The sequence below is a fragment of the Ovis canadensis genome, chromosome 11 (assembly GCF_042477335.2).
Source record: "Ovis canadensis isolate MfBH-ARS-UI-01 breed Bighorn chromosome 11, ARS-UI_OviCan_v2, whole genome shotgun sequence".
Classification (NCBI taxonomy): domain Eukaryota; kingdom Metazoa; phylum Chordata; class Mammalia; order Artiodactyla; family Bovidae; genus Ovis; species Ovis canadensis.
The window spans coordinates 37,451,839-37,476,433 of record NC_091255.1 but is presented as its reverse complement, the minus strand read 5'-3'; the positions used below and the strand labels follow the sequence as shown (position 1 = coordinate 37,476,433).

The following is a 24,595-nucleotide window of genomic DNA, read 5'->3' as shown; positions in this document are numbered from 1 at the left end:
GTCTAGGGAACATGGAATTCTGCCAACTCCAGTCAAGGAATAAAGTTAAAGAGAGGTTTAGAAAAAATTCCCTGCAGATAGAGAGGCTGTGATGGAAGGCTCTTCATGCCTGATGGGAAGACGTGATAGACCTGAGACTCAAGGACCGGCCAGTTCCCACTGGGGGAAAGAAGTGAACCACAAACATGATGATTCACTGCCCAGCGACCCGGATGGATCCTAAGGGTGGAGCCGGCACTCTTACTTTACGTTGTGGTGACGAGGGGTCAGGCTTTATCCAGAGACTCATATGTCTGTCAGCTCTTTAAACCCTCGTGCGGTCTTGGGCAGTAAATGTGCTCTGCTGGGGCAGGGGGAAGCAGAGGCCCAGAGCAGTGAAGGGTGAGGTAAGAAGAGCTAGAAAGCAAAGGGGCTTCCCTGGTGGCCCAGGGGTTAAGGAGCCCCCCGCCAATGCAAGAGACACGGATTCGATCCCTGATCCAGGAAGATCACACATGCCTTGGAGCAACTAACCCTGTTGACCGCAGCTATTGAGTCTGTGCTCTAGAGCCTGGGAGTAGCAACCGCCGAAGCCCGAGGGCCTAGAGCCCGTGCTCCACAGCAAGACAAGCCACAGGAACGAGAAGCTGGCTGACGGCACCCAGAGAGCAACTCCCACTCACCTCAACTGGAGAAAGCCTGCATGGCAACAAAGACCCAGCGCTGCCAAAAATAAATAAAATAAATTAAAAAAAATTTTTTAAGAATTAGAAACAGGGCTTCCCTGGTGGCTCAGTGATAGAGTCGGTCTGCCAATGCAGGAGACACAGTTTCAATCCCTGGTCTGGGAAGATCCCACATGCCAAGGAGCCACTAAGCCCACGCAGCACAACTCTCTAGAGCCAGGGAGCTGCAACGGCTGAGTCCTGTGCCACAACTACTGAAGCCCGAGCTCCCTAGAGCTCTTGCTCTGCAGTGAGAGAAGCCACCACAGTGCGAAGCCTGCCGCCACGAGAGAAGAGCCTGCTCAGCAATGAGGACCTGCACGGCCCAAATAAATAAAACTATTTTTTAAAAAAGAATTAGAAACAGTGAAAGAAAGAAACGGAAATTCCATATTTAAAAAAAAAGAGAGAGAGCTAGGAAGCAGACTCTGGACATGAAGGTGGGCTGCCTGGGCCCTTGGCCTTGAGCTTGTAACCAGACGCTAGGTGTGTTCTTTCAGGACACTCTGTTGGAGAGTGGCAGGTGCTGTCAAGGCTGCAGAGACCATTCTCCACGGGGTGGCCTTGGAAGACTTCACTTGAAAGGAGACGTTGACTTTGAAATGTGGCTTTGGGGAAGGAGAAGCCGAAGAACAGCTGGGGACAGGTGGGCCAGGCGGCAGGAGCAGCAAGCTCAGACGCTGGCCGTCTTTCCTTAGGGGTTCATGTCTCAGCCCAGCAGCAGAAGACAGGCTGTGTCTGCCACTGGAATTGCGGTTTTGTGTGACCAAAGACCTTGCCAAGTGAGTCTGGGGCCGATGCGCTGGGGCAGGCTCCTTGCGTGGAGCCCCGGCACAGGGTGGTTTGGGCCCCGAGGTCCGCCCTCACCGAGCCCAGCCAACTCACTTTTTGTTTGAAGCTGTGATCCTCGGCGCATTCAGAGTTGTCCTGCCAAATATCTGTGGAGTTTTCCAGCGTCTGCCAAGCACCCCGAGACAGGCAGTATCTGTAGGCCCTTCCTGAGTTCTCTGAAAGTAAACACAGCTCTAGGGGAAAGGTCAGAGCACGCAGCCCGCTCTCCGAGCACGTGGGAAGGCCCTCATTCTCACTGCAAAGCTGTGGAAAAATCCCAGGGGAAGAGGAATTTTCACTTCCTCTTTGGGGGACTCGTTAGCATCCTCACTGTTTATTTGGGATGGAAGGAAAAACACGGAAGCCTCTACATTTTGTAGCAAACCACAATCCGTTAATGTCTGCTGTGTTTACCCAAAGTCCTTGGTGACTCAGATGGGACAGCCCTTCAAGGTGCAGCCCAGCTGGGAGACGCAGACCTGGAGCCTGCTGATGCCCAAGAGGCCATGCCATGGAGAATAAAGGGCACGACCACGCCAGTTTCACCTCCTACAAGCTCTGTGCCCTTGGGTGGGGTCCTACCCTCTCAGTCCCTCAGTTCCCACTTCTGATGACAAGTCTTGACTGTTCCACCTCCAGTTCTTTTCTTTCCCCTTTCCTCTTCTTCCCAACCTATTGCCTCTGCCTGAATCCACATCCTCATCCTCTTTTTCTGGACCACTGCAGGAGCTTCCAGACTTGCCCTTGTGATCTCCCTCCATCCCTCAGTCCATCAGCCACAGGCTACCCATGTCAGCTCCCCAAACCACCTCCTCTTGCCTTAACACCTTCAGTGGCTCCACATGTCTACAGAGGGGAGTTTAAAGCACGAAGCCTGAAGCACAGGCCTGGCCTCATTGCTCGGTCTTTTTCTGCCAGTATGTTCTCTTCCTTGGGCTTCCCTTCTAGCTCAGTCAGTAAAGAATCTTCCTGCAGTGCAGGAGACCAGGGTTCAATCCTTGGGTCAGGAAGATGCCCTGGAGAAGGAAATGGCAACCCATTCCAGTATCCTTGCCTGGAAAATCTCATGGACACAGGAGCCTGGTGGGCTGCAGTCCATGGGGTCACAAAGGGTCGGGCATGACTGAGCAACTGACACTTACTTACTTATTCTCTCCCTTCTTACATTCTAAAATGCTTCTTCCTCTAAGCTCATCTCTCGAGAACTCTGCAGCCACGTCTGTGGTAGCCAGGCCTGGACTCTCAAAGGAGAGAGGACCAGGATACAAGCAGAGCCTCCAGGCACAGAAGACTTGCAGGAAGACAAGAGAAGAAACAGAGAGGAAAAGGAGGACGTGCTACTGACAGCTAAGAGGAGACCTTTCATGGGAGAAGAGGGCTGGAGAAAACTATCTGATTGGAGCCCCCTCCTACCCAAACCCTGGCTGCTCTATCCAGGGAAGCCTTAAAGGAAATGTTAAATACTGGTAAAATAAGACTTATTACCTTCGCGCCACCAAGGTAAGTAGGAAGGGCAGGGGACAGAGACATTTCCAGGCGTGGAATGAGGCCAGCACACAAACTGATCGAAGGTCCCATTACAGACTGTGCCTGCAGAGAAAAATGGGCAAAATAAACCGGTGGGGCCCAGAGCCCACCTCACTGGCACTGAAGCTGGTGTGGCCCAAGCAGGGACCAGCCAGGGCGTCCCACTCTCTGGTGTCTGATCAAGGATGAGGAACCATGCGGGGAGGATGGGAATGCTTCATGCAGCCCCACATGTGGCTCTGTCTACCCAACCTGACCCCTGGCGGTGGTCCAGGCTTTCATGTCAACACGCACGTCACACTGGTGTTGGTTTACTTTACACGGGCTGAACTCTCGCAGAAACTCAGGGTCAGGAGGACACTTAGAGGTTCAGCCAGCGTCTTCTGTCCTGTAATTAACTAAATAATTGTCAAACCCTCACCAGTTATATCTATGAAATGTGTAAAATGACCGGTGGATGGAAGGGCATCTGCAGGGTTGAGGTTCTCGTCACGTGTACCTGAGTCAAGCACTACTTGGTCAGATTTCTCTGTTTGAAGACGAAGCCGATGATCATTATGAAATATCTGGGACTCTCAAGCAGCTCAGGGGATGAGCTGGTGCTTGGCAATGAGATGCTATAAAGTAAGCATCAGCTTTATGAGCCCCCAGGATCAAACGAAGGGGCTTCAGGCTGGACCCCAAACTTCCACATTGCAAGCTCCTCACTCCTGGTTAGCAAACATCATTTCCTACCATGGGCTCCCTATTAGGCTAGAACTCAGGGGCCACTCAGAGTGAAGAGCCAGGTTGTTGGTATCAGGACTGAGCCGCAGGTCTGGAGCTCGGGGCACCCTGTAGACTGGCTGCCAGATCAGCACCCAGTCAGCACCTAGCCTGCGTGAGCTCGTCGAGATGAGCTGCCCACAGGGAGGCTCCAGATCAGGAAGGCCTCCCTATTCTTAGAAAGCAATTTTCCTCAAGATGGAAGTGTTTCCTATAATGAATCAAGCCTTGGCGGCCACCTGCTTAGCTAAAAGATATTTAAAAGGAAGGAGGCATGGCTTGGAGACTGGACTGCCTTTGGGTCAGGAAAAGGCAGAGAGAGTTTCTAGTGTCCTGTCAACCTCCAGGTCCCTGAGTGAAGTCATCTGAAAGAAGCCAGGAGATGAAGGATGGGGCAGCTTCCATCCACAGCTGACCAGTCTCAGAGGCAGGGGGCCAAGGCTTCTTACTTCTTTCTTTTCTCGACAAAAAAGAATCTGGATGCACCCAGAGACCCAGCATGTAGACAGGAGAGGCTGTGGGCTGACCAAACTATTAACATCTTTGCTAGAACACGCTCAACCTAGTGCAGTCCTAGATAAAAGTTAGCACCACGGGAGACTGAAGGACACCGCCCCCCCCCACACATATGATAGATTCCTGGGTTAATCTATGACAGTGGCTCATGTCATGTGATTAGGTGGTCAAGGTACCATGACACAAGGCTTATATCAAACGTGGTCACAGGCATGTATATTCCATCTTGCACGCTCTTTTACATTGGAGGTGGGTAGCCTTTGTAACTGTCTGACCCAACTGAACACAGCAGAAGTGACTTCCAAGGCTAGGTCACAAAAGGCAACATAGCCTCTGTTCATGCTTGTGCTTGCAACCCAGCCACTGTGCTGTGAGGACGCCCAGGCCTTACGGAGAGGCCACGTGGATGTGGCCTGGCCAACAGCCCCAGCATGACTTCCAGCATCAACCAGCAGATGCAGGCATGAACCAGACTTCAGATGATTCCAGCCTCTGGTCTTTGAGTCTTTCAGTTAAACTCCAGACGTTGCAGAGCAGATATAAGCCCTCCCCAATATTCTCAGCCTGAATTCCTGACACACAGAAGCTGTGAGAGAAATGTGTGCACTCTAAGTCGTTCCAGTTGTGTCTGGCTCTTTGCAACACTGTGGCCTGTACCCCACCAGGCTCCTCTGTCCATGGGATTCTCTAGGCAAGAATACTGGAGTGGGTTGTCATGCCCTCCTCCAGGGGATGTTCCTGACCAAGGGATCGAACTGACATCCCTTACGTCTCCTGCATTGGCAGGCAGGTTCTTTACCACTAGCGCCACCTGAGAAGGCACATGAAACATAATAAATCATTGTTATTACTGTTTTGAGCCACTAAGCTTTGGGACTATCTGTTACACAGCCATAGATAACTGATACATGTGCTTACCAGAAGTTTCCTTGAGTAAGTCTCTCAGACACTTCTCTTTGTACTGAACCCACTTCCGAGTTGTCTCCTCAAGGAGAGATCCTGTAACCTGAGCAGGAAAAAAAAAAAAATCATAGCGAACTCCAGTTACCAGCAAGCACGTTATCACATTTTATCACAAATTATCACCTCACACCATGATTCTCAAGCCTCCCCACTGATAAGCCCATAATGGCCTGCACCACGGAGCAATTTCTTTTGTATCTTATGTCCTATCTTAAATATTGCTGCTGTTGTTTAGTTACTAAGTCGCGCCCAACTCTTTTGTGACCCCATGGACTGCAGCCCACCAGGCTCCTCTGTCCATTGGGATTTTCCAGGAAAGAATACTGGAGTGGGGTGCCATTTCCTTCTCCAGGGGGTCTTCCCAACCCAGGGATCAAACCTACATCTCTTGCATTGGCAGGCAGGTTGTTTACCACTGAGCCACCTGGGAAGCCAGATATGGGGGAGGCTACTGTAAATTGCAGAGATATTCTATTGAAAGGCACTCAAACACACACATGCACACAGAGAGAACAAAACAAACGAAAACCATCCACGAGCCCTACAGGTAGCCAGTTTTCCCCTCCTGAGTAGTTAGTTCAGTCCTCCTCACCCCTCACCCTCACCACTGCCCAGCATGCCCCAGACCCAATCCCACGGCAGCCTCAGGGTCTGTGAGTAGTGCCTTCGCAATTTTTCCAGACAGCTTTCTGAAGACAAGCAAGTGTGGTCATCGTTAGACTAGAGCTTCCCAAACTTTCTCAATTCTTGCTTCCTTTCCAGTCTTAATAATTTTCCCACAGCACCCCCAGGCCAATAGAAATACCGAATCTAAAGTTCCATTAATCAGACTTCCCTGGAGGTCCGGTGGTTAAGAATTCGCCTGCCAATGCAGGGCACATGGGTTTGACCCCTGGTCCGGGAGGACCCAGCTTGCTGCAGGGCAACTAAGCCCCCATGCCACAAGTACTGAAGCCCGCACACCTAGAGTCTGTGCTCCACAACATGAGGAGCCCCCTCAAGGAGACGCCCATGTGCTGCACCTAAAGAAAGCCTGCGCATAGCAGAAAGACCCAGAGCAGCCAAAAACAAACAGAGTGCCATTAATTAAGTAAATAGGCCAAGCAACTTACTAAGTATCTACCTCCTAACAACTTAGTACCTACTGGGGATGATGTGTGCTGTGCTTAGTCGCTCGGTCATTCCGAATCTCTGTGACCCCGTGGACTGCGGCCCACCAGGCTCCTCTGTCCATGGGGATTCTCCAGGCAGGAATCCTGGAGTGGGTGGCCATGCCCTCCTCCAGAGGATCTCCCCAACCCAGGGATCGAACCCGTATCTCCTGCATTGCAGGTGGATTCTTTACTGTCTGAGCCACCAGCGAAGCCCAGTGGGGATAGTAAAACATCTCAAGCCTAACAGTCAGATTGACCACTACCACCTGTGTTCCTGTTCCACCCTGATTTTTGCAGTGTTTGCTTTTTGTCACAGCAGCTGCAAAGAATCCCAGCTTTGCAAAGATACATCATCCAAGGGAAAGTAGTGCCATATAATGTTGAAACCATGGATTACCTCGAGTTCGTCATTCGCAGATGGAGTGTATCCCTGCTTCCCTCAAAAAATTAAAATTCCTAACAGCACCCGTGCCAGTTCACAGCAGGGGTGCCTTGGGACATGTTAGCACACAGTTTGGGAACCATGGGATTAGCCAATTAGTAGTTATCATGATAATAATGATGATGAAATAATTGGTATTTATCCCTTGGTTTCTGTTTCCAGCGCATATTAAATCTCCATTAATAATCTCTCTTTCTCTGTTATGGCCCAAGAGGCATGATGGTACATTAGCAACACACTGTTTAAAGAAATACACGTCCTAATGGAAACATAACTGACTATATTAATTTTACAAATTTGGCAAAGATGTTGATAACCAAATCGTCAGCTTCCAGAATCCTCCAAGTCACCCAAGTGAAGACCTTTCCTTGGAAAAAGTACTGTTTATATGCACCAGGACCTAACAGAGAGAGAGATAATAAAATCAATCGTATATGTGAGCTGTCTATGGACTAACATTCTCTTATCGCCCTGTTCTTTGCCATGACTAACAGCCATAGTCAAAAGGAAAAATAAAACCAAAGCAGCACTCAATCTGATCAGTCTAGAAAAGCTGGACAAACTCTGATTATCTTCCCAGGTACTTGTCCCAAGGACACCAAAAACATAAAAGGCTAATCTAAGTTCAATCACAGCCAAACCCTAATAAAGTCGTGATGAGTGGATATTTTCTAGCTGGAAAAATCCAGCTCAATCCTGATTCCTCTTTCTCTTGCAACGGTAACCAGCACCAACTCACTCAACAGAGGAGGGATTAAGAAAAAGGCAAAAAAAAAAGCTCTGTTGATTTACTTTCAACAAAACCTCTATTATTCTGTGTTACCAAAGGAATAGACTTCACTGTAGATAAAATAAAAAATGAAGACAAGCAGAAAGGGGAGAAGAAATGGAATCTTAATCTTTTTACCCAGAAATAACTATCTCCCTTCAGACTCTTCTCTCTGCACTCATATACAACCCTTTCTCTTCTTTCCTTCTTTTCTCTCTCATTTTAACCCAAAAGAAAATCATATTGTGTGCAGCCTCTTTTTCCACTAGAATATACACTGTGCCTATATTTCCATTTCAAAAACTATACTTCTAAAACACCATTTTAAGAGCTCTGTAATTTTCTACGGATGAATGTGATACAATTTATTTCTCAAATCCTCTAGCAAATTGAACACCTACATTGTTCTAGATGTTTGCAAATATAAATTATGCTATAATGAAAATATTCACAGCTAAACACTCGAGCACATCTTTGTTTTCTTAGGGAAAATTCTTTGAGTTGGAATTTCTGGGTCATCAACTATACATTTTTAAAAGCTTTTGACAATATACTGCCAAAAGATCCTAGCCAGAAAGAATTTTTTTTTAATTTAAAAATACGCACCTTTTTACACTCTCATCAGCTAAGTATGAAAGAACCACACATTCACTTCTTAAAAAGCTTGAAGAGTTTATATTTTTTTGACACCAAAGCAACTCCTAATTAACTCAGCTGAGCTGTGGGAAGGGAGCATGAAGATATAGTACTGTTTCCCAGCTTGAATTTAGAATCTAAACTATCCCTGAGAATTTCTCATTAAGGGAATTTTATGGTGACTTCCTGCCAAAAAAACACGCCATGGTCATTTATATCCATGCAGGGCAAATGTCTACGAGCAAAAGTCATCACGGAAATCTACGCCAAGGCTCGTATAACATAAACATCTGGAGAAAGAAGTTGGGTTTTAAGATGGGTGACCAAGAGGAGGGTCTTCAGGATTTTATACACATAACACAGGACAGAAAGAGGGAAGAGGTTCTGAAAACAGACTGGGTGGTGGAGGCGGGGAAGACAGGCTGCCCATAGGCACATTATCGATTATAAATATACCAAGGTGCGGCTTGGGCAGCGTCATCCGCCAGCCTGACTCACTGCAGATTCGGCTGTTGTCACATAGAAATATTCGTATATCAACAGCTTCCAAGGAACGCTGGGGAAGAAAGAGCACAGGACTTTCAAGCACCCTGGGGGTAGGCGCAGTGTCTCCACCGCTCACAAGCTATGTCATTGCAGGTGATCAGACAAGATCCTGCGAATCTTGGTGGTCAGTGACAGTCACCTTCTCAGAGGCTTGTTGTGGGATTTGGGCAAGACCATTATGACAAAACGCCAAGTGCTGCAGCAGAGCTTGGCACCTAAGAGACAGCTGACCCCTGGTTGTGGAGAAGAGATGCACAAAACCAGAGAGTTAGCTGGACATAAACTCCATTTGAATATGAGACAGGGAACTGGAGCAAGGGTAAGAGCTCTATATCAACTCTTCCCACAACGGCGGCGCCACTAAGTCCCAGGCCACCTGCCCCCAGGAACGTCACAGTCACTCGCCAAGAGGCAGCCCCCATGGCAAGAATCCCAGGCAACCCTGGACTGGGTTCACATCTACTGTCTACAGCCTCTGGGAGGACGTGGATGTAGAGAATTTGGTGTGGGTTCTCTGCCCATCCAGTTCTGGACCAGCATCAGAGAAAGTCTGATAAGGTGAGCACTGATGAGACCCAGCACCCCAGCCCTCCCTCTGTGGGGGCAGGAGGGATACAGATTTCCAAGGCTGCAAGCAGAGATGAGCTCTGCCCATGGACCAAAGGAAGAAGAGAAGCATTGAGTTCTCAGAGTACTTCCTCACTCAGGTGAATGGAACTGAAGCTCCTTCACATCATGGCCCAGAAAAAAGAAGAAACCTTGAGGGACCTCCCTGATGGTCCGGTGGCTAAAAGTCCTCACTCCCATTGCAGGCAGCCCAGGTTCCATCCCTGGTCAGGATACTAGACCCCACATGCTGCAACTAAGAGTTCTCAGCTGGTTGGATGGCATCATAGACTCAATGGACATGAGTTTGAGCAAACTCCAGAAGATAGTGAAGAACAGGGAAGCCTGGCATGCTGCAGTCCATGGGGTCACAAAGAGTCAGACACGACTTAGCGACTGAAAACAAATGCTACAACAAGACCCGGCTCAGCCAAACACATTTTAAAAAATTGAAAAGAAAGGAATCTTGCAAAGGGAAGGGGCAAATGTCTCGTCTCCTTGGATACGAAAAAACAAGCTACCAGAATGCCCAACTAAAGAAGATAGTTACAAACATACATTATGATTTACCCCTGAAGTCCTTAAACATCAAACGTTCAACTTCCTTGAGCTTCAGTTTTCTCATCTGTAAATGAGATAAACAGGAAAACCTCCCTCCTAGGTTTGCTGAGAGCATGAAATAAGATAAAGAGCCCCAGACCTGCCACCAGACCTGGAGCATAGTAAGTGTTCAACAAAAATGTTAGCTTGGGCTTAATAAGTATTTTGTTAAGGAAAAAAGCAGATTGCAAGACAATATTTATAGAATAAGCCTCTGTTGTTTTTCTTTTAAACTATATGTAAATAAATGGTAGAAAAGTGTGAGTGTAAGCCAAAAAATGTGAATAAGGGTGATCTCTGGGTGGTGGGAGTAATTTGTAATTTGTAGTTTGTATTTATACATCTCCAGATTTTATGAGTTTATTTTTGTAAACAATAAGCATTCTGTATTTTTATTATAGGAAGGAAGGAAAAAGGAAGATAGGAAGGAAAGGAAAAAAAGTCCACTCATTCAATCTAAATACTCAAACCTGGAATAATGATGAACGTGAACAAAGGAAACATGCAGGAATTTTTAAATGCTATTTGCAGAGTTCACGCTGACATGCAAAAATGCTTATCATCTGATGTAAAGGGGAGACCAGGATACAAAATGTTTTCCACATCCTAATTCCAGCTGGGGAAGAAAAAAGTGCATAGATAAAGGATTTGAGGAACATATGCCAAAATATCAACAGTGATTACCTCTGAAGGCTTGGGTGATGGTTGATCGTCATTGCCTTAATACCATTTTACATTTTCCAAATTGCCTACAAGAGGCCTGAAGTGCTTCTATCATCAGAAAATACATACGACTGATAATAATAACAATAACAATAATAATACAAACGGTTCTTACTTGTTTGATGGAAAGCAGAAGCAGAAGGGCCAGGAAGGGCCTCGCAGGGGTCCAGCGAGCCAGCTTGCAGGGGGAGGAGAGAGGCCCAGCCCCCTGGGCAGCAGGGGTGCCTGTGAGGAGCACGTGGGCTCCGGGCAGGGGGCTCACTGCCCTCCTCCGGGACCCTGCCCAGCTTGGCCCCGGCCTCATCTTTCTCGCTGTGGGTCCCAAGTGTCAGCACATCCTTCAAACAGTCCAAGATGTACCGCAGGCAGCCGCCTCTTGCATTCCTCTTCCTCCAGTGAGAAGATGTTTGCACAAACCCTCCGCACGCCGCCCCTGAGAGCGTCTGGCCCAGTCTAGAGCCATCTACCGAATCTCCAAAGTTTCTCATCCCCCGCCCGGCCTCCCCCTCAAAAGGCAGGGAGATTTTTCCCAGACCTCCCCCAAGTGCTGGGACTTCCTGGGTAGAGGCCGCCCAGGAGAAGAGGCAAGGCAGCTGGTGGGTTCCACCCCTGAAGCCCCACCAGCTGCAAAGGACCAGGGTGGGACTGACCTGGATTCCAGGCCCTGAGGACCAGTGGCGGGAGGATGGGCCTCCAGTTATGAGGTGGTCATCTTCATCACGGGAGACACTTGTTATTGAGGCTTTAAATTTGTCCAGGATGGGCTGAGCCCAGCTACCAAGGCAGGGTCTCCTCTGGGCCCTGTTTATGCCGAGACTTCCAGAAAGACAGCTTTTCTGCCCAGGAGACAGCAGCTCCTGCCCCAGGGCCTGAAGCAAAACCCCCATCAGTGGGCTTCCCTGGGGGTCCAGTGGTTGGGAATCCACCTGGTCAGGCAGGGGACATGGGTTCAGTCCCTGGCCGGGGAAAACAGGATTGCACGTGTCGTGGAGCAGCTAAGCCCGTGTGCCACGACTGTTGAAGCCTGAGTGCGCTAGAGCCTGTGCTGCACAGGAGAAGCCACCGCAGTGACAAGCTCACACACCTCAGCTACAGAGCAGCCCCCTCTCTCTGCAGCTAGAGAAAGCCACTGCACAGCCACAAAGACCCAGAACAGCCAAATAAATACTCAAAACAAAACCAAACTCCATCACCGACTTGAGCTCCTGCTACAGAGCAGCCAACCAACATGCTGAATAGTCAAAAATGTGCTCGCCTCTAGATGGCTCTCACCTGTGAGCAAATGTTGCTGAGTCCACTAGGCAGATCCTTTGTCAGAACCCATGATCCATTACTGCCAACTAACAGGCGTGTAGTTTTCCACGACAACCCACATGGACAAAATCTTCTCATCCGACAGCCTACTTCTTTCGTCCTTACAATAACCCTTTGAGGGGATGGTTAGTTCTCTGCCTGATGGCCACAACATTGAGGTTCAGAGAGGTTAAGTGGCTTGTCCAAGGCCACACAGCATGTTAAAGGCAGAGCTAAGATACCCAGGTCTTCTGACCAGTCACCTGACTGCAGAAGCTTGGTAAGGTCCCATATCTGACCCTAACCCTCTAGGTGAGTTCCTTTTTTCTAGTAGGTTCAGCACTGTGTCTCTGAGACACTCTGCTTGGCCCTTCTCATCCACCGCTCCCTGTCCACCCCCTTCCAAACCTTTCCTGAACTTGAGATTCCACAGAAGACGTCCTGATTATATGAAATGCAAGTCAGCAAGAGACAGGAACACCATGTTTCTATTTAGTCTATTTTTTCCCCCATAAACTGGACCAGAGGCTCTCATCCTGGTTAGCTTTCCCAAGTGAGTGAACTTTGAACAGTTGGGGCAAAACAGGTGAGCATCCTTAATAGAAATCCTTCGACAGCTTTAAAAAAAAAAAAAAAAAAAAAAACTCACATGGCAAGATTTTAAATACCAGCAGTAAAACATTCAAAACGAACACAGACCCCCTACCCCAAGATGGGCTCACATAATGATGCGACCTCTGGAATCCATGTGGTCATCCCTTTGGGACAGCAGAGAGAGGAATGAAGTGACCCAGAGGGAGAAAACTGCCCACGTGGTGGTTCTGATCCTTCCATGAGGCTGTAACGCTAGTCTATGATGCACTTTACAGATTGTCTTCCCAATCGCCTACTGGCCAAAACAGTGCTGCCTGCTTGAGAAGAATATTCTATCTAGCCTCTCTGAACTTTTTCTCCAAAACAGCCTTTTTCTAAAGGGGCAGGGGTTGTGGGGAGGGGACAGCTACACAGGACTTCCCCACTTGTTGGATGGATGCCATCTAGTGATAAAATGAGGTAACTCCTCTTCCCACAAGACTGGTTGGCAGCCACACAGACAGACACAGCTCACAATACAGTCTTTGCCAGCCGGAAAATCCAGGCTAAGCGATGTGGACCCAGATAACACCAGCCTTTTCTCCCACCTGCCCAGGTTGATTCTCCGTCATAATGGGGGAGGGGGGTTTGTCTTTGGGAGGTGTCTAACATAGAATGGAGAACCTTTGTGTTCCAGATGCCACCTGGAACCCTTGAGGACATCATGCTACGTGAAATAAGTCAGTCACAAAAAGACAAATTCCACGTATAACTCGGATGACCAAATTCACGGAGAGTATCATAGGGGCTGGGGGAAGAGGAACGGGGAATTGGTGTTTGATGGGGACAGAATTTCAGCTTTTGCAAGATAAAAAGAGTTCCGGAGCTTTGTGGCAGACTTGAATGTACTTAAGAGTGTGCTTAAAAATGATTAAGACAGTAAACTCTGTATTATGTGTATTTCATCACAGTTTAAAAAGATCAAAAATGGCATCTCTTCTCAGTGTTTTGCAGCAGCCTAGATGGGAAGGGAGTTTGGAGGAGAATGGATACATGTATATGGAAGGCTGAGAACCTTCGCTGTTCACCTAAAACTATCACAATATTGTTAATCAGCTATACTCCAATACAAAATAAAAAGTTTTTTAGAAAGTGATGGTGGAAGTGTGAATAACACGAATCAAATTTAAGAGCATTTCAAGTTGGATCTGTAGCTATTCCGTTGTGCCTAACACAAAATGGAAGGACATTTTCTTCCAGTATCTAAAAACAGTCATCCAGTTCAACAAAAGAGTTGCTCACATCACATGGGAATAAATAACGTTCTGGCCTTGGAAAAAAAAAAAAGAACAAAAACAGAAAACCAGCACCTCTACATCGCGGGGAGGACTGAAGGGCTGACAGTGTTGAAGGGAGCACGGCCCAGCTCTGTGGCTCCTTCGGGCACAGATGTCGCACCCTGGAGAGCACCAGTTCCCCAGGGGGACGTGCGGGGAGAGGTAAGGATGCCAGATGGTGGACCGAGGTGGGGCGGGGACCAGGATGAGGCAAGCGAGGGGGACCCCACTGCTCATCCTGCCGCCGCACCCCGCATTCAGCCATGGACCAGCGGGCCAGGCAGCAGCGGGCTCTGGCCCTCCTCCCGGTCTGCCTGGCCCTCGCCTTCTCCCTCACGGCCGTGGGCAGCAGCTACTGGTGCGAGGGCACGCGGCGGGTGGCAAAGCCGCTGTGCCGGGATCGTCCGGGGGTGCTGCACTGCATCCACTACAGCCGTGGAGGCAGCGACAACAGCAGCCAGGCCGTCCAGTACATTTGGGAGATGGGGGACGACAAGTTCGTCCAGCGCAGGTTCCACGTGGGGCTCTGGCAGTCGTGCGAGGAAACCCTTGGGAGCACAGGTGAGCTCAGCATAAACGGGTCCTCTGGTGGTCCGGGGATGTAAGCTCTCTGGCTTTCCATGTGAAAACATCGCCCAGACCCAAGAGAGCCTGCCTGGGAAGACTGCAGCCTGGGGCGCCTGCAGGGAGATTGCTCCACACACACATCTGCCAGTCAGTCTAATTCAGCGCAAATGCCTGGGCGAGTTGATGCATAAGGAAAGGAGCAGATTACAACTGGAGGCGGATGGTGGACCCCACAGAGAGGGACAGGAGGCGCGAGGGGGGCTACGGAGACCTGGCCGCAAGGACCCCAGCCTGGGGAGGGTGCTCCCGGGCCCTGAAAAAGCACAAGAAAGGGGTCTCAGGGTGTCTGATCACCCCCAGCTCTGCTGCCCACTGCAGCTTCCTGGGTATTTCCCGTCTTAATCAGCTTCATCTGCATCCCCCTAAAAGTTGACCCTCCTTCGGACACCCTAATAGAGTCCTCCTGGGGAACCCCTACCTGGAGTGCTAGGTAGTGACCCCCCACCTGGAGGTCATTTCCTAAATAGCTCTGCATCTTCTTCCCAATGCCTCTAAAGAGAGAACGCATCGTCTGTAATGAAGATGTAAAACAAAAACTCTTCTTAGAGAACGAACTTATGGTAGGTAGCCAGGCAGAAGGATAGTTAGGGAGCTTGGGATGGACATGTACACTCTTCTGTATTTAAAGTGGATAATCAACAAGGACCTACTATAGGGCACAAGGAACTCTGCTCAATGTTATGTGGCAGCCTGGATGGGAAGGAGTTAGGGGAGAATGGATACACATTACATGTGTGACCAAGTCCCTTTGCTGTTTACTTGAAACTATCACAACATTGTTAATCGACTCTACCGCAATACAAAATAAAAAGTTGAAAAAAAAGAAATAGAAAAAAAAACAAAAATTCATGCTTGGGGCAGCTTTTCAACTCAATATTCTTTCTATTGGGTGAATGAATTAGTCAGCAGAATGTGTTGATTCCCGACTCTGTGGGATTCTGCTGAACCAAGAAATTCAAGAACAGAGGGGCCTGGGCACACCATAGCAGGTGGGGGTTTGGGGAGAAAAATCAGACGAGGTTCCACAGTCCATCCCCAGGACTCTGACACTATTTCCCAGGCTGGTTGGCTGTACCACTTGGCTGGCAAACCTCTGTCCAGCTATGTAACACCTGCCTGTCTGGCTTCATGGGATTTATAAAGATTTTTCCTTTTAATCCTGCTGGACCTATTCAAAAGGAACATCATTTCTGAGGATTCATGTTAATCAAGGGGTCACTGTGGTCTGATCCACGCTAAACTCACCCTTCTAAGCTATTGTGCATTCTCTTAATCTCCTTGGCTGGTCCCATTTTCACCCTGCCCTGCCCCTGGCTCTGGACTTGCCTCCTCTTTACCCCACATTGAGATAAGGCAGCCCTCTCCAGAAGGCTAGTTAGATGTCCAGTCCTCCATGCATTAAGCAGAAAGACAGCAGTAGAGTTTAAGTGCATATTAACCAGGAGAGAAGCTTTCCTATCTAAGTATTAGTTGCTCAGTCGTGTCCGACTCTTCAACCCCATGGACTGCAGCCCACCAGGCTCCTCTATCCATGGGATTTCTTAGGCAAGAATACTGAAGTGGGTAGCTTATTCCCTTCTTCAGGGGATCTTCCCAACCCAGGGATCGAACCCAAGTCTCCTGCATTGGCAGGAGGATTCTTCCTATCTAGTATCTCATTTAATCTTCAAAGCAAGGCTAACGTGGGGACTATTAAACCAGTTTTAGAAATAGGAAAGCCATTCCTCTGAAGAGTCAATAACGGGTGGGATGGGAGGGAATCTCAAGAGGGTAGGGATATATGTTACTGAGAGCTTATTCACATTGTTGTACGACAGAAACCAACACAACACTGTAAAGCCATTATCCTCCAATTAAAACAACACAAAAAAGAAGAGTCAATGACCTATGCCCCTAACATCCGCCTCTTTTAGCTCCTAGCAGCCCAGCCTGGGAGCCGCAGGATTGTCTTCCCGGCACCTTCCCTACAGCCCCTGGATTGAATCAGTGACGTGGCAGGACAGTCTTGGGACAGTACTGGGCCCCTGCAAGCCCAGTTCTAATGCTAAAACTGCCTCTACCCATGTTTTCTGTACCATGTTTTCCCCTCAGAGGTCCTCAGACACACTCTTCCTAACTGTGCAGAGACAAATCGGACAATGTCCCCAGCTCCTCCCACTCCACCACCTATGATTCAATTCGGAGCTGATGTGTTAACGGAGCAAGATGAGGGTACCCATCTGGGACAACATCCCAGGGGGTGATTCGCCCTGGTGTCAAATCCTCCATCCATTACTCACCCCCAAACCGGAATTTGGTGACATCAGTATACTCAATAGATAACCAAGGACGCATATCCTTCAAAGGGACTACACCTCACAGGGGGCAGCACAAACTTTTCTACCCAATATGTGCAACATGACTGACGATACAGGCAAAGCACACCCCCTGGAGCACAGAATAAGTCTGGGGGTGGGTTCTGCTCGTTACCTGGTACTCACACACATAACTCTTCCCTTTCCTCTCACACTCCAGAAAGCAGGATGGAGTGCAAGTAACTGACTCACTTCGTAGCAGAGATAGTTCTGAATCTGCTCTATTTCATTTCTTAAAATGATTACAAACATTGTCACTTTCCCCTCTACCCAGAAAAATTATTTGAGACTCACGTCATCCTGGATGCTGTTTGGGAAGTCCAGCATCAAGTCTTGCAGCATCAGTCCAGATGGGCTAGGGTACACTGTAATAACAAACAATGTCCAAGTCCCACAGGTTTAAACCACCAAATTCATTTCTATCTCTTGCTATTTGTATTTTGCCGGTTGGCAAGTGGTTCCTCCTCACTGGAGCCACTCAGGGATCCAGGCAGAGAGAGGCTCCACCTGGACATATGCTTCTCTGATCTCAGAGGCAAGAAAATGAGAACTTTTAGGCAAAACATTAACTCGTAAAGCTTCTGACTGGAGGTGACCCCCACCCACCCACCCCATAATTTCCACCTCCAGTCCTCAGCCATAACAAGGCATTTGACCCAGCCTGGATTCACTGGGGCCGGATTGTGTCATGATGCTCCAAGGAGGGGTACCACCTCTATGGGAACAATAAAGCCACACTCCCCAATCCTTGTTCAGAATGACGTGGATGCACTCAAGGGGGGCTGGAAACACAGCTTGTCCCTCGTTGTCAAGCTTCACCCTACTTGATTCCATCTTCTTTTACTTCCAGGTGAAAACTGCAGAAGCTTCCAGAGTGTAATACCAGCTGAAGAACAAGGTAAACACCTTTGTCACATTCTGTCCACCAGCCCTGCTCACCATCTGGACAATGTGTATGGTTTTGGTTGGGCTGGGGGGAAAACATGAAAGAGTTATTTATAGTTTTTCCATGAATTCAAGTCCCACAGAGCCCCTGGCTCTTTTCATGGGCCCTGTAGGCAGTAATGCTAAAAAACGTTAAACCATCAGCTCTGCAGGGAGCAGGGGATGCCCTCATGGGCAGTATTTGTAGCTTTGCAGAGTGTGAATACTCCCACCAATGCCAATTTCACACTGTCAATGCAAGGTGACCGCAGAGCAGGGAAAAAGATGAGTCCAGTTCATCACTGCCACTAGCGGAACACTCATCAAATTTAAACTTACTTTCCTAGTATCGTTTCCCCAGCAAGAATTTAACTTTTGTCATAACATGGACCATGTCTCTTTCATTCATTTCTGTGTCCCCACAACCTAACTGCCTTATAGGAGGCTTTTTGCAAAGAACAGTTTCTCTCCCTGCCCCTTTTATTCACTCCACATCCAACCTATTTCCTTGAAGCAGCAGGAGGGGTCCCACCGAAAGGATAAATCATAGGTTGACGTGGAAACAAAAGAGATTTTTGGCATCTCGAATCAGGGGGCCTCAATTCTCAGACTCCTTCATCCGCCCCGGTGAAGTTTACCTTCTCCTTCAAAAAATGAAAATAGTGTCTGCTGGTGGAATCAAAACTTCTGAACTGGGGAACAGGACCTCCAGCATCCTTCAGGCCCTCGCAGAAGAATTTTGCTTAGTACTTTTTTCCCTCCCAGCTAATGACAATCTTCCCAAAACTTCTCTTTCAAGCCCCAGGACTCCCTTGCATTGTCAACTTTCCAAGACTCAGCAGAGGTTTCTGTGGTTTTCACCCCGTGGTGGTTTTTATTAATTTATTTTTTGTTTTAGAAGTGACCCGAATCACATGATTGAATATCCTAGTATTTCTAAGGGGCTCCCCTGATGGCTTAGACGGTAAAGAATCTATATTTCTAGGTCCCAGCATCTCTTTCATCCTTATGTTTGCAGGTGTCTTGTGGCTGTCTATCGGGGCTGAGGTCCTGAATATCCTACTGACATTGACAAGTGCAGTCCTCCTGGGCTCCAGAGTGAGGCATCACTCTGGATTCCACTGGCTCAAGGTGGATGCCTCAGTAGCCATCCTCACGGTGCTTGCAGGTATTTGCCAAGAGCATCATCAGAATAGGCTAATTCCCTACAGCCTGCCCCCCAGGGGAACTGGCAGAACTCCAGGCTGGCTCTTCCTATCGCTGGCCCATTCAGTGGGACAACTGATCCACTGGAGAAGTTACCAAATTAATCCCGTTGGTGGAAGCAATGGGGAGGCTGGTGAAAAAAAAAATGGGGATAGCACAGATGGAGAGCAAAATTCATCAGCATGTCTTTGTCACAACTGTGGGGAAGAAGTCCACTGGCTTTGAGGACAGAGACTGCCCTATTTGTACAATGGCTAAGCATGAGTCTGTGGAGAAATACTGCCTGGATTCAGAGATCTCCAACTTGCTGGCTGTGTGACTCTGGGCAAGTGGCTTCACTTCTCTAACTAGCTGCCTCAAAAAGCTGTGATGGAACTTCCCTGGCAGTCTAGTGGCTAAGAATTTGTGCATCCACTACAGGGAGCATGGATCTGATCCCGGTCAGGGAAGATCTTGCATGCCAGTGCAGCCAAAACATGCAAAAACAAGCAAAATGCTATGGTGAGAACTAAATAAGAACGCATATAGTAAGTACTCAAAAATGGCAGCTTGTTAAAAATTATCCAAGTGGGGTCAATAGCCCTATGAGTAAAGAACTCCTCTTTTTGGTCTTCTGCGTTGTCCAAGTAGTTTTTCCATTATTCTTGTTCAGTTGCTAAGTCGTGTCTGACTCTTTGCGACCCCATGAACTATAGCTAGCAGGCTCCTCTGTCTAGCAACAAATGGGATTCTCCAGCAACAGTACTGGAGTGTGTTGCCATTCCCTTCTCCGGGGGCTCTTCCTGAGACAGGGATGGAACCCGGGTCTCCTGCACTGCAGACAGATTCTTTACTGTCTGAACCCATAGACCAGGGAAGCCCCTAGACCACTAGAGAAGTCCCAAAACTACTTTCTATTTGACCACTGAAGCCACAGTTGGTCACTCCCTGCCATACATTTATTAAATTAAAACATAGCCCAGTAATGGGAGCCCTTGAAAAAGAAAGACAAAATAATTAATATTTAAAAGTAATATTCAAAGAAACTTTCTGGAACAAAAGACCAAAATCTATGCACATAAAACTCTCTAATACCTGGGGGAAAAAATGACACAGTACATTCAAGTCCTAGACATATCCCACTGAAACTGTTAAAGAAAAAGAAAACCGTCTGGGTCCTCAGGCAAAAAGATCAATTCACTTAACAGAGAACAGAAAATCACTTTGGGAACTGACCAGTTCCTACTGTGAAAGTCTACTGTGGCCAGAACCTATTCCGATTTTTATGTAAAGTTTTTCTGTGTTAGCAAACAATCCACATTCAAAAGAAAAAGTGACAGAACTTAGTAAAGTATGGCTTCAGGCTAAATGTAGCTCAAGGACCTCTTCCCCGTTCTGGAAAACAGAGGATATAAAATCGGTGCCTCTGGGGACTTCACTTGCGGCCCAGTAGTTAAGACTCCGAGCTTCCAATGCAAGGGGCGCAGGTTCGATCCCTGGTCAGGAAACTAAGATCCCACATGCTGTGCTGTATGAGCCGGGGAGTAGGGGAACAGGGCGGCGCGGGGCGGGGGAAAACACCCCACAGCGACATGATAAAACAGAAAAAGGAGGTGGTCTTGAGACAGATGACATGGCAAAGGAACATTCACCACTGTGTAGATTGGTGACTCTAAGAAATCAGTAGATGTGTAAAACATGAAGGCTGCTTGGAAGGGCTCAAGGAGGATGTTAGTGGACTAGGACAGCCAACTCATGTGCTGTAAAAAACTGCATTCTTGATCGTGGCTCACAAGCTTTCCTTGTGCAGGGCTCCTAGCCATGGTGGCCCACATGATGTACACAACCATTTTTCAAATCACCGTGAACCTTGGGCCAGAAGATTGGAAGCCTCAGACGTGGGACTATGGCTGGTCATACTGGTGAGTCGCTGGCCACAGTGGGCCAGCAGGGATGCAACAGGTTTTCTGGGACCACCACCGCCCTTGGTCACGGCTCCACCACCTGCTACTCTTGGGACTTTGGGTTAGTTTCTTAATCTTTCTGTAGCTCAGATTCCTCATCTGTAAAAGGATAATACCCAACTCAGATATTTTTATGAGAATGTAAGGTTACGTTTATACAAAGTGAAGCGCTCAAGAAACAGAGATAGTGCTGTTGTTACTTTCTTGAACACGGTTTAAGGAGAAAAGTCCTATTATAATTCCTAATAAATATTTCAGTTAGGAGAGACCCCGTCCCCGATTCTAATGGAAAGACAGGCCATGACACAGAAGTTCTATCTCTACCAGAAAGACTTGATGCAGAACTGGATACAGAAATGTGAAGTTGCCAGCTCAAGGCTGCACAGTTAATGAGAGATGTGTGCAAACCCACAGTGCATGCGTGACTCCCGAGTCTGGTTCTCTTCACCATTCACACATTCCCAACAAAAACACGTTGACTGCTCTCTGAGATCTGTGATCCAAAGCATTAGTCGCTCAGTCATGTCCAACGCTTTGTGACCCCATGGACTGTAGCCCGTCAGGCTCCCCTATCCATAGAATTCTCCAGGCCTGAATATTGGAGCGAGTAGCTGTTCCCTTCTCCAGGGGATCTTCCCAACCCAGTGATCAAACCCAGGTCTTCTGCATTGCAGGCAGATTCTTTACTGTCTGAGCCACCGGGGAAGCCCAAACCCAGGCCCAAATCGGGCAGAACCGGGAGTTGATTTCCACCCCAGCAGGAAGCCCTGGACCCAGCCCCGTGCCCTTTCCTAACCGTGCCTTCTGTCGGCAGCCTCGCCTGGGGCTCCTTTGCGCTGTGCATGGTTGCATCGGTCATGGCCACAAGCAGATACACAACAGCCCGCCGGGACCTCGCAGAGAAAAAGAGTGGACAGAAGGGCGGTCGGCATGCTCCACCAGACTTCCAGGAACCCAAGGCTTCAGAAAGCGAAGCAGAAGCTGCTCCCAGCCCTGCGGGGTGTGCCCTCACCAGTGTGTCTAAGCACCTGCCTCCACAGGCTCCAGGCAAGGTGTCCATGTGCTAGCCCGGGTTCATGGCTGGCAGATCTGCATAGGCAGACCAACCAGACAGGAGTGGGCTTCACAAGGCTGTGAACTAAACCTGCCACCTGCCATCTTACCCTTCCCTAAACACCTTTGCCTTCAACTTCTGATTCCTGTTATAATGCCAGTGTTTTTAAATGAGACAACACCTACAGAAAATACCAGCCATTGACACTGTAGTATAAGTGAGCGTCCCAAGCTTTCCTGACAGTTTAATAAGGGTGACAGAAAATGTAGGTGCATGTGATCCCTAAGAGTAAGAGCTGAAGAGAGGAGAAAACAAGGCTTTGACTGCAGACGATGCAGATTTGTTGCCCACATAGTTATGTTGACAAAAGAGTCTAGAAAGTCTTTTTCCTTAATTGACGCACACAGATTAATAGTACCTGTGACTATCCTATATCTTTTACTGTTTTAATCAGGGAGAAATGAATTTAAAAATCAGGTTTGTGTTATTTTTAAAATACAGTTTCTTCCAAATTTTCTACTTTCTACCTATAGGAAAATCAGTTTGGAAGGATAATCAAGTGATAAAACAAAATAAGAAGGGTTGAAAGGAATGACGTCTCGTCACAGCTAAGTGGAACAAATGTTTGAATTGTTGTACTTAAATTAAATTGCCAGGCACTTCTGCTTCTAAAAATAAACATGGTGAAACCTGCAAGTCTTGTGTGAAACAGTGGTATGCTTCACGTTTCCTAACTTGTTCAGTTACAATATTATATACATCTATTTTGCATTTCAAACTAACATGCTATTGAGGCCACCGATTGTTAAACACATAACTTGGGTTTTAGAGGGGAAAGGGAACTGCCATATCCTAATAACCCTAAATGCATCCTTAGACTCATTTTTTTTAATGTATTTATGTGTGTAGTGAATGCATCATTTCTGAAAAAAAGTCTGAATGTTTCAAATAAAATCACTCAATCTATTTATGCTGAACTGTACCATGTCTCGGAGAAGGCAATGGCACCCTGCTCCAGTACTCTTGCCTGGAAAATCCCATGGATGGGGGAGCCTGGTGCGCTGCTATCTGTGGGGTCGCACAGAGTCGGACATGACTGAAGCGACTTCACAGCAGCAGCAGCAGCAGTACCATGTATGCTGTCAGAGAATAAGGGGCAGTTCAGCTAACTTCTTCACAGTTGTGGGTCCGCCTAGTGATGGATGGGCCTATGGAATTTTGTGCTATGTTGAACCAAGCATATTTGAAGTGGTATTAAATGGCTTTTTACTGGAATGAGTCCAACACAAGGAAGGCGTGCTGGGGTCCTCTGGAGCAGAAGCGTTCATACTCAAAGGCCCCTGCCCTCCACAGTGTGCATATTCTTTTATAGGATTTGTCACCCCTGGGCGTCTGTGTAGGTAAACCCTGTGTCAATGTCACAACACTGAGATAGAGTCTGATCCTACAGAAAAGGAAATCCAAAAGAAAAGTCCCCAAAGAGACACTCAGTTCTTTTAAAAAAAAAAACAAAAAACTTATGCCTGAAGGTTCCAAGGAAGAAATGAATGTTCTGAAGTCGTGTGAGAGAAGCTGACATCAGCAAACAGCATACACGGCATCTGGGGAAAGGAGTCAGGGATGAACGAGACATCGGGCAGGACAAGAGGTAACTAGTCCCCAAGGCTCAGGTCAAAACCGATTTTGCTGCATTCTCTGACTTTCCAAGGCCCTCTGCTTCCTTTTATTTTTTCATTTTTGGCCACACCACATGGCATATGGGATCTAGTTCCCTGTCTAGGGACTGAATCCATGCCCCCTGCATTGGAAACACAGGATCTTAACCACAGGAACCCCAGGGAAGTTCCCTTTTTATATTCTTTAAGTATTGATTTTATTCAAGTACAACATGCCTACAAAAAAATTACCCAAACCCTAAGTGTACAGCTTAGGAATAATCAGACAGTGAACACGGTCCCTCAGATCAAGGCATCTCATCTCCATCTGTCTCTCTTTGCTATAAGACAAATTCAGGTGGATTTTAATTCCTCCATATATTGCAATAATCTGTTTGCAGGTCTATTCCCCTCTTATGAGCTGTCAGTTACTTCTCTATAGCACGAACTGTCCTCTGTACCTCCCAGCATTGAAAACAATCAGGCATATAGAACTCTCCAACACACACACACATATATATATGTGTGTGTGTGTGTATATATATATACACACATACACATCTATGTTTATAGAATTGATGCTCTTGAACTGTGGTGTTGGAGAAGACTCTTGAGAGTCCCTTGGACTGCAAGGAGATCCAACCAGTCCATTCTGAATGAGATCAGCCCTGGGATTTCTTTGGAAGGAATGATGCTGAAGCTGAAACTCCAGTACTTTGGCCACCTCATGCGACGAGTTGACTCATTGGAAAAGATTCTGATGCTGGGAGGGTTTCGGGGCAGGAGGAGAAGGGGACGACAGAGGATGAGATGGCTGGATGGCGTCACCGACTCGATGGACGTGAGT

At 47.7% G+C, this 24,595-nt stretch overlaps 2 protein-coding genes across 2 annotated transcripts in view; one reads left to right on the top strand and one right to left on the bottom strand.

Annotated features, from left to right (window-relative positions):
- The window catches only part of GLP2R (glucagon like peptide 2 receptor), a 44,411-nt gene extending 33,144 nt beyond the window's left edge, over positions 1-11,267 (bottom strand). The window contains exons 1-4 of the mRNA XM_069542905.1: positions 10,898-11,267; positions 5,262-5,349; positions 3,021-3,125; positions 1,590-1,711 (exon numbers count right to left, since the gene is read on the bottom strand). Of these exons, the coding sequence (XP_069399006.1) occupies positions 1,590-1,711; positions 3,021-3,125; positions 5,262-5,349; positions 10,898-11,086 (504 nt within the window). The 5' untranslated portion in view covers positions 11,087-11,267. The remainder of the gene's footprint in view (positions 1-1,589; positions 1,712-3,020; positions 3,126-5,261; positions 5,350-10,897) is intronic.
- A 2,981-nt stretch (positions 11,268-14,248) lies between these two features.
- GSG1L2 (GSG1 like 2) lies at positions 14,249-22,106 on the top strand. Its single transcript, XM_069542577.1, has 5 exons — positions 14,249-14,546; positions 17,817-17,864; positions 18,909-19,058; positions 20,886-20,997; positions 21,854-22,106. The coding sequence occupies exons 1-5, from the start codon at positions 14,249-14,251 to the stop codon at positions 22,104-22,106; spliced, it is 861 nt and encodes a 286-aa protein (XP_069398678.1).
- The last annotated feature ends 2,489 nt before the right edge of the window (positions 22,107-24,595 follow it).